The sequence below is a fragment of the Lutra lutra genome, chromosome 1, assembly GCF_902655055.1.
Source record: "Lutra lutra chromosome 1, mLutLut1.2, whole genome shotgun sequence".
Classification (NCBI taxonomy): Eukaryota; Metazoa; Chordata; class Mammalia; order Carnivora; family Mustelidae; genus Lutra; species Lutra lutra.
Genome location: NC_062278.1, coordinates 204164614 through 204181033, shown reverse-complemented (window position 1 = coordinate 204181033; position 16420 = coordinate 204164614). Strand labels below are relative to the sequence as shown.

Here is a 16420-nt window from a genome sequence, read left to right as displayed (position 1 = left end):
TAGACGGAAAAGGTTTAGGGTCCTAACCTTTTGTCCCAACGGACCTTTACTGACTCAAAGCTTCCATTCTGAGTGTTGTAGCTACCGTCACAGTGTCATTGGGTCTTTTTTTTTTTTTTTTTTTTTTTTTTTTATTAATCTCTACACCCAGCATGGGGCTTGAACCTCCTGATCCTCAGATCAAGAGTTGCATACTCTTCCAGCTGCGCCAGCCAGGTGCCCTGGATCTGTAGCTTTTTGCCTAAGAAAAAAATAATGGTGGGTGGTTACCTCCCTACAATGGCAGTTGAGCAGTGTGTGTTTAGAAGTCTGGTGGCACTGTGTTCTATTCATCTGTTTAGGGCATTGTTTCTGCAGAAAGTATGTCAGCAGGGGTTTTTTTTGAAATGTCTTAACAAGGACATTGAAGCCAGAGAGGCTAATAGTGACGGCCTTGGAGATAGCTGAGGTTCTTGGGTGGGAGGTAGCAAATGAAGAGCCTGTAGAAATAATCTCCAATGGTGAGGCCGGAAGAATAGCTGCCAGTTCTTTGGGAGATATCTGGGGAACACTCTGCAGCCTTTGTGGTGGGCTCAGCAGTGTGATCTGTGCAGCATCTTAGGCCTTTTGGGCCTCGTATTTTCTCTTGGCTATTCCTCCCACTTCCCAGCATGAGCTCTGTAGGCAAAAGAAATGAGAGAGAAAAGCTTTGATTATGTTACTCGGTAAACAAAGTAAAGAAGCTTTACATTTACCATGTTGATTTTAGAAACTCCCCTCTTCTTCCTTTACAGTGACTCAGTTTAGAGACCTAGATAATGAAGCATGTGTATATGTTGAATTTAGGGTCCACTTTTTCCAGAGAAATGAGTTTTGGGGAGCTGGAACAATAGTCATCTCAGGGGGCGCCTGGGTGGCTCAGTCAGTTGAGCATCCGACTCTTTGTTTCAGTTCAGGTCATGATCTCAGGGTTGCAAGATCGAGCCCCGCTCTGTGCTCAGTGTAAAGTCTGCTTGTCCCTGTCTTTCAGTTCCTCCCTCTGTTCTCTCTCTCTCTCTCTCTCAAATAAATAAATAAATCTTTTTTTAAAAAGGTCATTTCAGAATATGCAAGAGTGTTAAATAGTGTTCTAGTATTCAACAGTGTGGGTAGAAAATGGCCCTAAGGGTCTCAGTCGGCGGAGAGCCCTTCTTTTATCTGGGACTAAAACCTCTGCCCTGCATACCCCACAACTATTTTAGGGCTATCTGAGAAAATTGTTAGGAAGGAACAAGCTGTGTCTTGTTTCTATATCTGTTCGACTTTATGAGTACTTTGATTTCATTACGATGTGAAACCAACTGAGGGGGAAAAAAAAGTGTATTGGTGGTTACAGAAGCCTGAATTCTGAAGGGAATTCTGAGGATCATCACATCTTATGGCATGTTCAAATATGATCTTCTGCTTCCAGTTGGAAATAAATTATTATTGGTCAGGGAAATCTTAATTAGGCTGAGGTCCTTGTCAACATTAGATGAAATACTGCTTTAAAACATACAAAATTAGGGTGCCTGGGTGGCACAGTTGGTTAAGTTACCGACTCTTGATTTCAGCTCAGGTCTGATCTCAGGGTCATGAGATTGAGCCCCATTTTGGGCTCTGCGCTCAGGACCAAGTCTGCTTCAGATTCTCTCTCCCTCGACCCCTCCTGCTCATGCTCTCTCTCTCTTTCAAATAAATAAATCCCTAAATCTTTAAAAAAAAAAAAAAAAACAAATACAGAATTATAACAAAGTTTCAAAAATATTTGCATTTTAGTGGTTCACATTTATTCGGTTATTCTAAGTACTATAGCTGGATCTTGTAATTTTTTAAAAACTCTTTATTTAAATTCAATTTAGTTAACATATACTGTATTATGAGTTTCAGGGGAATCTTGTAATTATTTCTTCATAGTAAGATGTTTGTGGTGAAGGAGTTTGGTGAGTGCCCCATCTACCTGGCCTCAGTATCTGATAGAATCTCACCTTCTCACAGGGAGAGAAAAGACTTTTGGCAGTTTTGATTATTTACTTATTTGCTTACTCATTTGTTTGTTTATATTTTGCCTCTTTGTTTTTGACCCAAATGACTCCTAGAGCAGGAGAGTTTTGTGGAGACCCTAGTAGACAAGTCTGGGAGCTAAGTTGATGAAATTATCTCGAAGACTGCAAGTTTTCTTTCATAATACAAGAGGCATTTGGTAGAAGAACTGAGATCTTATTTTAAAATACACCACAGACTAGCAGGGAGTGGTGCTGGAGGGGGTGGAATATATTCTCAGCACCAGATACTTTGAAACAATCAAGTTGCTGTATGTCGGGGCCTGGTCTAGAGTGTATTGTGTTCCTGGAGCAGAGTTCATCTGGAGACCCTGTCTCTGGCTAGCTCTGAGCCTGGTGGGTTAGGCTGAGTGAAATACAGGCCAGCCATGCTGCTTCAGAGAGCACAAATAAGACTTTAGCAAAGTGCTCTTTGTGTCCTCTTAGGAAATGACAGACAAACTGGTCAGGTAGTAAAAAGATTTTATTTATTTTATTTATTACAGAGAAAGAGACCATGAGCCAGGGAGACAGAGGGAGGAGAAGAAGCGTTGGCTCCCCCAGAGCAGGGAGCCTGACATGGGGCTTGATCCCAGGATCATGACCTGAGCTGAAGACAGATGCTTAACCAACAGACAGACACCCAGATGCCCCATGAAAAATATTGCTAAGGAGCATTTCAGAAAAAAATATTTGTGCTTTCATCTAGATAAGGAAAGGTATCAAGATGAAGTATTAGCTGAGAGTGCAATGTCTCCTTGCCCCTCAACTTTAAATTGGACCCTGAAGTAAGATTCTGTTTCTAGTGGAGCTCCCATTATGATCTCATCTCCTTGCTGCTCAGAGAGTGACTTAGATCCTGTTCTGTGAAAAGTCAGTCTATGGCTCTTGGATAGCACAGTCGGTTAAGTGTCCGGCTCTTGGTTTCTGCTCAGGTTGTGATCTCAGGGTCGTGAGATTGAGCCCTGTATCAGCTCTGCACTCAACATGGAGCCTGCTGAAGACCTTCTCCCTCAAATAAATAAAAAAAAATTTTAGGATTTTATTTATTTGCCAGAGAGAGAGAGAGCAGAAACACAGGCAGGAGGAGTAGGAGAGGGAAAGGAGGCTTCCCACTGAGCAGGGAGCCCGACATGGGGCTCAATCCCAGGACCCTGAGATCATGACCTGAGCCGAAGGCACACACCCAACGACTGAGCCACCCAGGCATCCCTCAAATAAATAAATCTTCAAAAAAGAAAAAAAGAGAAGAAAAGAAAAGCCAGTCTAACAGAGGGTATAGAGATCACTGAACAGAGCTACTACAGAGTTGTCACAGAGCATTCTGTGTGCTTCCCTTAGGATTTCTTCCTCTACTTCCCTCCTTCCTCCCTCTCCTCTTTCTGCTTCATTTTAGTTTTGGCCTTTGCAAACACTGAGTTTTCCAAGATGTTTGAACTATAACATATCCTTGCACCAGAAAGAATGAACCTGGCTGCTTTGCAAAAGATTTCTATAAAAACTACCCTTTTACACTAAGAGGTTCGACATACATCTGTTTTAAACCTGTTATTTGGTTCCTCTTGCTTTACTCTTTCTGCAAGTCCATTTGATTGCTGGGTTGTTGAAACTGCTGGTAGCTGCTGCTTACTGACAGCTCTCTTTGTCTTAGGTACTGTGGCCTTAGAGTAATTGTAGTGCTTGGAAAACACAAAGACCACTTGAGCAGACCAGTTTGGGGGATTGGCAACGCTATCAGGGAGCAGGGTCTTTATGTTAGTCTCTCTAAGAAAATCCCTATGGGGCCATTGCCTGCGAATTTCTTTAGACTTTATGCATCGTTTTGATCAGAAGCCACCTCTTCAGTGTGGTAGCTGTTACGAGTTGGCTGACTCGCTGGAGGCGTAGAAGGAAGAGCAAGCAGTATGGCGAAAAGAAGACCTGACTTTTGGTTCAGTGTGTGTTGCTCAGGAGCTCTGAGATCTTGGGCAGTCTGTTCCATGTATCCCAGCCATACTTCCCCATGTGCAAGTTAGGTTTTATGTATGCCGTGCTTGTGAGGATTGAGCCAAGTGACCTTTGTGAAGAATGCCTTTGTAAACTGTAACTGCCTTGTGAATAAAGATTACTATCTCTGATAAACAGTACCAGTTCTCAGCCACCAGTAGCCTGACTCTCCCATCCTGTGTTTGGAAGAAGCACAAATCTGTGAGGAGGGATTGCTGATATTTCAGCATGAGTTGTATTCATGAGGCTCACATACCTTCTCCCTGCTTTTTGATCCTGACTGTCTCTCTCCATGTTTCAGTGGGATGACCTGTTCTGTCACACAGCAACCGTGCTCTCGGTATAAAATGTGATTGTGACCGTGCTTGTGTTGGGAGATCATCAACAAACATGCCAAGCTGCTGGCCGGAAATGTTCTTCCCTTCCTATTTGCTCTTGTACCTCCCCAGTACCTTAAGAAAGGATTCTTGGGGTTTGGTTATGAGCCAGCTGGACCATGTGGTAGAGTCATGATTCTCTGACCCAAGTCCTTTTCACAGGTTGGCAGTCACAAAATGAAGTTATCAAGTCTCCAGGAGCAGCAGCTGGAAAGGGAAATGGAAATGTGGATATTGAGTTCAGCTACCCTCAGACCCAGAGTGTGCTCCTCTCTAGTGTCCCTGAGGTGGAGGATAAGGACTTGACTGGCTTTACTCTCCAGGAATGCAGTTACCTCTAGCTTTCTGCAGCTTTACATTAAGACCCCTGGGGATATACTTAGGAATAACTATATGTAACTTTGTCAAGTGAGGGCTTTGGGCCTAGGAGATAAATTTTAGCAGGTTTTGATCTAATTTATGCCTATCTAACATTTTTTTTTGAAGATTTCATTTATTTACTTGACAGAGATCACAAGTAGGCAGAAAGGCAAGCAGGGGTGGGGCAAGCAGAGAGCCCGATGCAGGGCTCAATCCCAGGACCCTGGGATCATGACATGAGCCGAAGGCAGAGGCTTTAACCCACTGAGCCACCCAGGCTCCCCTCTATCTAACACTATTGAGAAAGAAGGTGTCTCTGGTTTTATTTTCAAATATCTGATGGCTCTTTAGGAGCTAGACCTGGTTAATCAGACTCATGGTCTTCATGGTACCTTTGCTTTAGTAGCTTAATAATCCAGTAATTCAAATGATGAATAAAAATTCTGATGTGTGAAGTTGGTAATAATAGACAATTAAAAGTGGACAACTAAAAATGATGAAATCATTCATTAATGACTTATTAATTTATTATTAATATTTATCCAGCTCATTTATTAATCCACCTCTCCACAGTTTGCTTCCCTAGGAGACACTGGCAGATCTTTACCCTATGAAATCTGAAGAAAGGGCCTGGCCAGGATAGGGAGGATCAGAGTGTATGTCACCCATGCTGGGTATATGTGAGCAACTTATGTGTTATAGCAGCTGGGGAAGCAAATCATAGATAAGCCTGATTGCTGTCACTCAGGTGATTTCTCTGTCTGTTTACTCTTATTAAAACAATTGGCTGTTCTTTTTTTTTTTTTTTTTTTAAGATTTTATTTATTTAGTTGACAGAGATGACAAGTAGGCAGAGACGCAGGCAGAGAGAGGAGGAAGTAGGCTCTGTGCGGAGCAGAGAGCCCGATGCGGGGCTCGATCCCAGGACCCTGGGATCATGACCTGAGCCGAAGGCAGAGGCTTTAACCCACTGAGCCACCCAGGCGCCCCCAGTTGGCTGTTCTTAATGGTGATGTTAAAAGCGTTTCATATTCTTTAGCAGTGGTTTCCTGGCAGCCTTATGTCTAGCCCTGTGCGGGTTGAAAAGAAAAGAAAGCCGTCCTAGCGGTAGGGGACTCTGAGGGATTGGAAATCATTGCCTTTGCGAGGGGAAGGCAATCTTCTCAAAGTTGATATGTTAATGAGTGCTCCTGGCAGGAGTTTCCTGCCCTGGACAGAAGTCATCCATGGTTCCTGGAGCGGCATATTCGTTACCCTAGAAGTATAAAGACTCCTTGCCTTAGGAATTCCTGAATATACTGACACCTCCAAGTGGCGAAATAAAAATTTGCGAATGATTGTGTGCATAGTAGTGCCTCGTGCCAGTGGCACTGTTCACTCTTCAAACGGCAGCCCACACATTTTGTGGCCAGGGTATACAGATGTGCACTATGACAGCACTACCTCCCTCCAGAGCCACTATGTGCTAAACACTCCAGTCTTCCAGGGATCGTTGGATCCATTCAGTCTTCTGTTCCTTCCACAAGCACTTATTAAGTTCCTTTTCTGTACCAAGTGTTGTACTTGCTACTGACAATAAAAGGTCAGAAAGATTTAGCCTGGACACTAAGATCTGGCCCAGCATTTGACAACTAAGTGCTAGCATAAAGACACAGGTTCTGACCTGCAGTGACCAATTCCTGTGAAAGCTTAGTTTTTTAGTAGATTGAAATGGTTGTGAAATACTACCTGAAAGGCAAGTGAGGCGAAATGAGTGGCTTTTGATCTGTCTAGTCTCACCTGCTGATTGATGCTAGTCCTCTTTTTTTTTTTTTTTAAGCACTTAGGAGTCAAAATACATTTATTGAGCCCTCACTATATTTCATGCTACGCTCTTTACATGTATTAACTTAATCTTCATAACCACCTTATGAAACGGGTACTGTTATCCCTACTTTACAAATGAGGAAACTGAAACACATAGAAGTTAATAAGATCTTTCCTTGTTGGAGGTCATGAGGTGGAGGCAAGATTCAAACTTAGGGAACCTGACCCAGAGTCCCATGTTCTTAAATGATGTGATATACTGCCTCTAGGTAGAAGGGTATCATCCTTACCAATGTCCTGTATGGGAGAGCTTGGCAGAGTGATAGTCCCCTGACCTCCCTGCCTGCAGAGTTCTTCTCTTTCCTGGAGGGGTTTCCAAGAGCAGATTGCTTGTCCTTCATACAGAGTGGGAGGTGATGAATGCCGTAGTAGGTTCCTTATCTACAGCCCACGTGAATCTGGCTCTGCCTTTCGCCATCTGGGTGACCTTGGCTCCAAGCATGTTTCCTCATCTGTGAAGTGGAGATGATGATACTATTTTATGGGATCATCAAGGGATTAAGTAAGATCACATACTTAACCATTTCTGGCTCTGAGTAAGCGCTTAATAAATGATAGCAGATTTTTATTATCATCATCTTCTAGCCTGAGAACAAGCCACGAAACAATTTCTCAGACCAGAATCTAGGACCTAGGTAGGTGGGCAGATTTCCTTTGGTTTTGACAAGACAATAATTTTATTCTATGTATTTTTCTTGACTCTTTTGGTGTGAAAAGCAGAGAGGTAAAGCATTATTTGACAGATGTATGGATTCAAGCAAGAAACTGAGGTCCAATTGCAAAGAAATGCCTTGTAGAACTCAGAGCCCTGTCTGAGGAGACACAGAGGACCCTAGAGGGCGGAGAATGAACACAGCGCAGGGGCTAGTTCCAGAGTCGCATCCTCGGTTAGTTCACTTACCAGTGTGGGTGAGGGTCTCTTGTCAGTAGGCAGAGATTTTTTTTTCCTCTGCTCTAACACGGATCTGCTGGCTAGTGTTTAATAACCTTACTTTTTCTTGATGTGAAATAGAATTTGTGACTTTTCCAAAATGCAGAGGCAAAGGAGCTCTGTAACTGCAAGTTTATTGAGCCTTTTTCCCCCACCTGTTCCTGTGCCAGACTTCCCCAAAGTGCTTATTTGCCAATGGTTGCTCCTCAGATCTCATGGCTAGCTCACTCTGCAGGCTCCACGCCAGAGTGATGCTGTTGCCGCCGCCGCCAGCACCTCTGCTGCCACCATTGGCCACTCAGGTTCCTGCCATAAGGATGGGACCTGCTGTGAAGCTTCACAACTTCCTCCTTTCTGCCTGTCATCGGGGTTGTACCTCTTTTTCCTGGGGCTTTTGCCATGCAGCCAGTGTTCTAAAAGAAAGTTTTCAGGCACCACAGTTAAGAGCCCTACCTACCTCTCCAAGGAGATTTGAGTTAGCCATGGACAAGAAGATGATTGAGAGGGCTCCTGTGCCTCTGTGCTGCGGAAGGAAGAGTTTGCCTCTGATAGTGTGCTAGCTCCGAGTCAGGTGGGGGGCTTACTGGGACTCGTGAAAGTGCGCTGCGTGACCTCTGGAGAAGTAGACTCGGCCTAACCTGCCCAAGGACAGCGCCCTGACCCACAAGAGCCGAGGCTGAAGACTGATCTCACCTTCTCCCACACCCTTTCCCTAAGCTTGAGCTTGCTCTGCCACACTGCCCCAAGTCTGTGGCTTCAAACAGCCATTTCCTTTTGTCGATAAATAGGTTCATTCTTTGTAAAATGTTTCAGCTTGGGGACTGGAAAGGCTCTCTGTGCCTTCCTGTCTCTCTTTCTCTCTGAGGGTTGATGTTGATGGCTTCTGTCTTTGTCTTCACAGGGGACTCTAATGATCCATGACAAAGAGGTCACCCTTGAGTATATACCAGGCCCAGATTTTTGGTACTGCAAACGGGTAAGTGCCAAGAATTCTGTTCCTTAGAGGTAAGGATCCAGCCTCACAGCTCCTTTGTGTCTCCAGGAGTACCCCCTGGTCGTATGCATTGCCAAGGGCAAAGCTCTTCTACCTTAGTTCACTTCAGATGAACCGAGGGTCAGGGCAAGGCCAGCCACCATTCATGCTTCCCAGCTGCTGCCTGTGGCCATAGAGGGTTCTGGGCCTGTTGGATGCATTTTCTCAAGGGACACACACCATGCTTTTTAATTGATTATAAATTGCATTGACTTACAGCCTCTCCCTGGTGATGCTTCCTGAGGGTGGTTATAGGGGATTAGTACTGGGAGAGGTTGGATCTATGAGAGGTGCACACTTTTTGGATATTATAGGTTTCCAAGGATATAGAACTTCATGGCATTTTACCTCTCTTAAAGTCTAATAGTCTTCTAGAATGGCATATTTAAAGATTTTAGGCTATATTCTTCAGATTTGATTTATCTGAGAGAGAGAGCATGAGGTGGCGGGGGGTTGCCGAGGGAGAAGCAGACTCACCGCATACCAGGGAGCACAATACAGGGCTTAGTACCAGGACCCTGGGATCATGACCCAAGCTAAAGGCAGATGCTTAACTGACTGAGCCACCCAGGTGCCCCTAGGCTATACTCTTACTGGAAGTCCAGCTGGCTTGCAAATGAGCATGAAAATAAAATTTGTCATTTTTCATTGCTGCTACTTAGTTTCAGAAATAATTATGAAGAATTTATAAAATTTCTGAACCATAATTCATTAAAAGTTCATTATAGAACTTGATAAAACTCAGTAAAAACTTTAGCTTGACATTTTATTAGTCTCAGTGAAATATCATTTATATAGCTGTGGTTGTCATTAGCCAAAACACTCATATATCATGGTGTCATTTTAGGAAAACGTTTAACTTTTTAGGGCGCCTGGATGGCTCAGATGGTTAAGCATCTGTCCTTGGCTCAGGTCATGATCCTGAGGTCCTGGGATTGAGCCTCACATCAGGTTCCCTGCTCGGTGGGGAGCCTGCTTCTCCCTCTCTCTCTCTGTGTCTCTCATGAATAAATAAATAAAATCCTTTAAAAATTTTTTTTTAAATTTTTTTTAATTGTGTTAAAATACACATAACATTAAATTTATCATTTTAATAATTTTAAAACACATAATTCACTGGCATTAAGTACATTCACAGTGTGGTACAACCACCATTGTGTCTAGTTCTAGAACTTTTCATCACTTCAAAAGGAAACCCTGTATCTATTGAATAGTCACTCCTTAGTCTCCTTTCCCTCATTTCCTAATAAACCACTAATCTTTCTATCTCCATGGATTTGCCTGTTTTAGACATTTCATGTAAGTGGAGTCATAGAACATTTGACCTTTTGTGTCTGCCTTTGTTCAGCAAGCATGTAGTCAGGGTTTGTCCATGTTGTCGTGTGTATCAGTATGTCACTCATTTTTATGGGTGAATAATAATATATGGCTATACCACATTTTGTTTATCCATTTGTCATTTTATGGACATTTAGGTTGTTTCCACCTCTTGTCTGTTATGAATAAGACTGCTGTGACCATTCATGTACAAGTTTTTGACTGAACACACATTGTCAAATCATATGGTACTTTTATGTTTTAACTCTTTGAGGAATCACCAGGCTATTTTCCAGAGACAGCAGCTCCATTTTACATTCCCACCAACAACATATGAGAGTTCAAATTTATGCATGCCCTTGCCAACATTTGTAATTTTAACCCTTTTTAAAATTTTTTTTTATTTTTAAATTATCTTTACATCCATTGTGGGGTTCAAATTCACGGCCCCAACATCAGGGATGACACACTTTACCAACTGAGCCAGCCAGGCACCCCAGCCCTTTTTTTGGTAATAGCTATCCTAAGTGGGTATAAAATAGTATCTCATGATTTTAATTTGCATTTCCATAGTAACTAATGATGTTGAGCATCTTTTTTTGTTATTTGTTGCCACTTTTGTATCTTCTTTGGAGAAATGTTCATTCAAGTACTTTGCCCATTTTTTTTTTTTTAAAGATTTTATTTATTTATTTGACAGACGGAGATCACAAGTAGGCAGAGAGGCAGGCAGAGAGAGAGGAGGAAACAGGCTCCCTGCTGAGCAGAGAGCCCGATTCGGGGCTCGATCCCAGGACCCTGGGATCATGACCCAAGCCGAAGGCAGAGGCTTTAACCCACTGAGCCACCCAGGCACCCCTACTTTGCCCATTTTTAATTGGGTCATTTGTCTTTTTGTCATTAAGTTATAAGAGTTCTTTATACTGGATTCTGGATATAAATCCCTAATCAGATATGTGATTTGCATTTATTTTTTCCCATTCTGTATGTTGTCTTTTACCTTCTTACCATGTTTTTTGCACAAAAATTAATTTTGATAAAGTCCGATTCAGCTGTTGTTTTCTTTTGTTGCTTATACCTTTGGTGTCAGGAAACAATTGCCAAATCCGCGGTGATGAAGATTTACCCCTGTCTTTTCTTCTAAGAATTTTATAGTTTGGGCTTTTATATTTAAAGCTTTTATCTGTTCTGAGTTAATTTTTGTTCATGCTATGAGGTAAAGGGCAGCTTCATTCTTCAGCATGTGTGTATCCTCTTATCCCAGAATCATTTGCTGAATTAACTATTCTTTTCCCATTGAATGGTCTTGCACCCTTGTTGGAAAGCAGTTGACCAGAGATCTGTAGGTTTATTTCTGTAGACACTCAGTTTTATTCTGTTGTTGTATATTTTTATCCTTACATTAGTACCATGCTGTTTTGATTATTGTAGCTCTGTCATAAGTTTTGAAATTGGTATGTCTTTCAATTTTGTTCTTTTTTAAAGTTCTTTTAGCTATTTGAGTGTCTTTTACAATTCCATATAAATTTGAGGGTCAGCTTTTCCATTTCTACAAAAAGACCATTAGGATTTTTATAACATTTAATATTTTAATAGTGATTGCCTCTACAGTTTGAGATTAGGGGTGATTTTCCCCCCTCTTAAGAACTTTCTGTATGAGCTATAATGCACATGTATTGTTTCTTTTATAATCAGGGATGGAGGGAGCCAGAATTAAAGAGACAATTTTGAACTCAAAATTTTTTAAGGTTAATTTACTTATTTTCAAGAGAGAGTGAGCATATGAGCAGGGAAAGGGGCAGAGAGAGGGGGGCACCACAAAGATCATGATCTGAGCTGAAACCAAGAATTGAATGCTCAACCAGCTGAGCCACCCCCACGTCCCAAACTCTGCTTTCTCTTAACTGGCAGAGAGCGAATTTTGATATCTGATGTAAAAATTACATAGCTATTGCCAAAACTGTTGCTTGAAAGAACAGAATGGCTTAGTTACATTGTCCCCTAAGATGACAAGCCACTTGCTTAGCTGTCTCAGGGGTACTTGTAATTTCTGCACTTGTTTGGAAGGAGTGCACCAGCCCTGCATATGTGACCTTTGACCTGATGTGGAAGCTGCCCAAAAAAAATATTTATGGCAGTATTATTTGTAATGTCCTAGAAGTGGAAGCAACAAAAAAATCCATCAACTGATGAATGGATAGACCAACAACATGCAGTACAGCACTCCGGTGGATGTTATTTGGCAGTTAAAAGGAATGAATGGGGCTCCTGGGTGGTGCAGTCAGTTGGGCCTCCAACTCTTGTTTTGGCTCAGGTACATGATCTCAGTCTTGTGAGATCAAGCCCTGCATCAGGCTCCTTGCTAAGGGCAGAATTTGCTTAAGATTCTCTCTCCCTCTGGCCCTCCTGCTTGTGTGCACACGCACGTACCCTCTCTCTTTCCTCTCTCTCTCAAATAAATAAATCTTTAAAATAAATAAAAAGGATTGAAGTGCTGCAACATGCAAAAACATGGATAAACTTTGAAAATACTATGCCAGACACAAAGCACCTTATATTGCACTGTTCCATGGGACTGGTGGTGAGAGTGCGAAATGACTCCACGAGGTTCATTTTTGGGTCAATGAAAGTATTCTAGGGGTGCCTGGGTGGCTCGGTCGGTTAAGCCTCTGCCTTCAGCTCAGGTCATGATCCCAGGGTCATGGGATCAAGCCCCGCATCAGGCTGTCTGCTCAGCGGGGAGCCTGCTTCCACCTCTCTCTCTGCCTGACTGCCTATTTGTGTGCTCTCTGTCAAATAAATAAATAAACTCTTTAAAAAAAAAAAAAGAAAATATTCTAAAGTTAGATTGTGGTGATGGTTGCACTCTGTATACTGGAAATCATTGGGGGTGCTTGGGTGGCTTAGTTGGTTAAGTATCTGACTCTTGGTTTCAGGTCAGGTCATGATCTCGGGGGTCATGAGATAGAGCCCCGCATCGGGCTCCACTTTCAGCGTAGGAGTCTGCTTGAGTTTCTCTGTTTTCCTCTAATCCTCTGCCCCTTCCCCCCTCAAATAAATAAATAAATCTTAAAAAAAAAAAAAAAAGTAAGAAAGAAAGTAGGTTAAGCCCCTGGCTTCGGCTCAGGTCATGATCTCAGGGTCCTGGGATCGAGGCCCGCATTGGGCTCTCTGCTCAGCGGGGAGCCTGCTTCCCCCTCTCTCTTTCTGCCTCCTGCCTACTTGTGATCTCTCTCTCTCTCAAATAAATAAGTAAATAAATCTTTAAAAAAAAAAGAAACAGGTGAACATTATGGTACTTAAACCAAGGTTAGGATCTTGACTTCACCATTTACAACTCTTCTGTAGTAACAAGCAGCTTCTAAATCCCAGAGACTTAAGTCCATTTAAATGGACAGACATATACTTCATGGGTCATTGCTTCTGTTTTGCTCCATGACCTCTCATTCTGGGACCCACCTGGAAGGAGCAGTCCCAATGTGGCACTGCTATCCCCCTGCCTAAGGGAGAGAGCCCATGCTCCCAGCCAATGGCTCTTAGAGCTTCTGCCAGGCCATGTTCACTCACACTCTGTTGGCCAAAGTGAGACACAGGCAGAGTTGCCCATGGAGAGGGAAGTGCACTCATCCTGCAGGGAGGCACCATGGTTGCTGGACAGTGGGCAGGGCTGTCCCTATGATTCTGCCGCTTACCGAGATGGGACCAAGGAGATAGTTGATTATAATGACCTTACTCGAGTACTCTCTCCAGGCCTCAGTTTCATCTTCTACAAAATGAGGAGATAATAATTGTCTGAATCACTTCAGGTGACGGTTTGTGGAACAGGCCTGGTACCTGGTGTATGCTCTTTACTCATTAGCTTCTGAACTGCGGTGGTTATTGTTCTCCTACACCTCCATCTTGCATGCCCTCCATACTCCCCCTACAAGGTCCTACTCCAGTAGCAGCCTTTTCTTCACAGTTCCTGTTCCTTGGTTTCTTGCCAGCCAGCACTCTGTCCTCATACTACTTGGAAGCTCACTGGCAAATGTTTAGCATCTTTGGAATTGGGCAGTTTTACCTTTTTATTCATAGGTTCAGACAAGAAAAACTACATTCACATTGCAAAGTGCCTCTTCCCTTGTTTGGGTGAAGGAATGTTCCTTTTCCATTTAACATCCTCAGAAGAGCTGCCAGAGGCACTACTTACGTATCTTCCTCTTCTTTCCTTGCTCCTTATTTGTTTGTTTGTTTAAAAATTTTAGTTACTTAACAGAGAGAGAACACAAGCAGGGCTAGTGGCAGGGAGAGGGAGAAGCAGGCTTCCTGCTGAATGAGGAGCCTGATACGGAGCTCCGTCCCAGGACTGTGGAATCATGACCTGAGCCAAAGGCAGATGCTTAACAGATTGAGCCACCCAGGTGCCCCTCCCTGCCCCTTTTTTAATCAGTGTTTGAGAAAGGGACGTTGGCAGTTGAATTACCAGCTCCAGCCCAGCCTGAATGGGGCTGAAGTTCAGGACCAAATGTTGGATCCAACTGTGAGGGGCAGTGGCTTTGGGGCAGTAGTATTGTATAAACCATTTCACAGTCCAGTTTTCTTAGTTAAATTTATTTCCTGTAGAAATCCGTGTCCCCAGCAAAGGCATTTGGGACTGCTCCAGGATCCACGTGCCCTGTTAGAAGGTAGCTGTCGAACAGCAGCTCACCTCATTCTATCTGCCAGCTGTGATGAGTGGGGGGGGGAGACATCAGATTTGTTAGGCTTTATGGTGATCTGGGATATGGCTTATTTCTTTCATGTTTGGCAGGTGCTGATGTGTTGAATAAACACAAGATTTTTTTTTAATGTTTTTGGTCAAATTGAAGTCTTTCCCTTTCCCATGCAGTGTAAGGCCAGCGTAGCTGGACACCGATCTTCATGTTCAGTCTGCAAGTGCCCAAAGGAAGGTGAGTGATGGTAGAGGTGGTGGTGGTGGTAGTTTTGTGTATTGATCAAAACAAAGCTCATGCTCTCTTTGGCTTTTAAGAGTGGTCATCCCTAAATACAAGTTGATCTATAAAGCTCTTAGAAGTGCAATGCGATCTCTAACTTCGTGTTACCTGTTAGTGAATGATACTGGATCTCAGTTCCACCAGGGGAAGGAGATGGGTTGCCAGATCCTCACATTGAGGGAACTAAATGGGCAACTGACCAGAGGTCAGAAGTACTGTTATTTAGAATACATTTAAGGATGTGAGGTTGAGAAAGAATCTCCATGGCATTCAGCCATGTGACCCTTATCCCCTACTGCTTTGTAGTTACTGAGAATCATCTGTTATCAGGATCGTTTTCTTATTTACACTCTATATAAATATTTCAGGATCTTCAACAGAAAAATACTTGTTAAAGTAACAGTAAAAAATGAACAAGAGAAAATAATCAGGATTATATGTTGTTTGTATTTTTTATTTTATTTATTTATTTTTAAGATTTTATTTATTTATTATGTCAGAGAGAGTACAAGCAGGGGGAACAGCAAGCAGAGGGTGAAGTGGGCTTCCCACTGAGCAAGAAGCCTGATGTGGGACTTGATCCTAGCACCCTGGGATCATGAGCTGAGCCGAAGGCAGATGCTCAACCAACTGAGCCACCCAGGCATCCTGGGTATATGTTGTTTTTATAAAGGAATAAACCTACCAGCTTCTCAGTCACTTAACTTTACAGAGAACCTTTAGATAGGCAACCTTGAAGAGTCTGTCAAAGGCATCCGTAACAACAGTCCTATAGCAATGACTTTTTTTTTTAATTTTTGAAGATTACTAATTTATTTATTGACAGATAAAGCAAGTGCACAAGCCAGGGGAGCAGCAGAGAGAGAGGGAGAAGCAGGCTCCCTGCTCAGCAGGGAGCCCAAGCCCAGGACTCTGGGATCATGGCCAGAGCCAAGGCAGACGCCCAACCAGCTGAGCCACCTAAGCCACCCAGGTGCCCCAGCAATGACTGTCATATGCCTGTTTTTGATATTACCCATTCAGGAGAGCTAGGGCATGACCATAAAATACAGTTCAGTGTGGGGCGCCTGGGTGGCTCAGTGGGTTAAAGTCTCTGCCTTCGGCTCAGGTCATGATCCGGGGTCCTGGGATCGAGCTCCACATCAGGCTTTCTGCTCAGCAGGGAGCCTGCTTCCCATCCTCTCTCTCTCTCTGCCTACTTGTGTTCTCTGTCAAATAAATAAAATCTTTAAAAAAAAAAATACAGTTCAGTGTAGGGATCCAGGTAGCCTTCTAAAGGACCTGTTTGTTCCAAGTTTAGAACTTAGTATGTCTACAAAGAGTTTCTTAGCTGGGGTTTTGGCCTGCAGTGGAGATCCTACTCTCTAGTGAGGACTGTGAAGCAGGTGTTCTGAAAATCTTTAAGGAAGGCTCTAGACACTGTAGAAGCCAACCCAACTTGTGAGAAGTTGAGTAAATAACAGAGATTTTTAGCTTGTATTACTTCAGATTAGGCAGAATTGTGTGTTTTTTCCTTGAAGAAGGACTTCTTTCTCTGT

General features: G+C 43.0%; 1 protein-coding gene across 6 annotated transcripts in view; it reads left to right on the top strand.

The window, feature by feature from the left end:
* The window catches only part of RBM6 (RNA binding motif protein 6), a 106074-nt gene that overhangs the window by 74231 nt on the left and 15423 nt on the right, over positions 1-16420 (top strand). For 5 of the 6 annotated variants that reach the window (XM_047693580.1, XM_047693605.1, XM_047693587.1 and 2 more), the window contains 2 exons: positions 8461-8535; positions 14777-14837. In XM_047693580.1, the coding sequence (XP_047549536.1) occupies positions 8461-8535; positions 14777-14837 (136 nt within the window). Of the gene's footprint in view, positions 1-7391; positions 7516-8460; positions 8536-14776; positions 14838-16420 lie in introns of those variants that run through there. The other variant, XM_047693594.1, reaches the window with a different exon arrangement.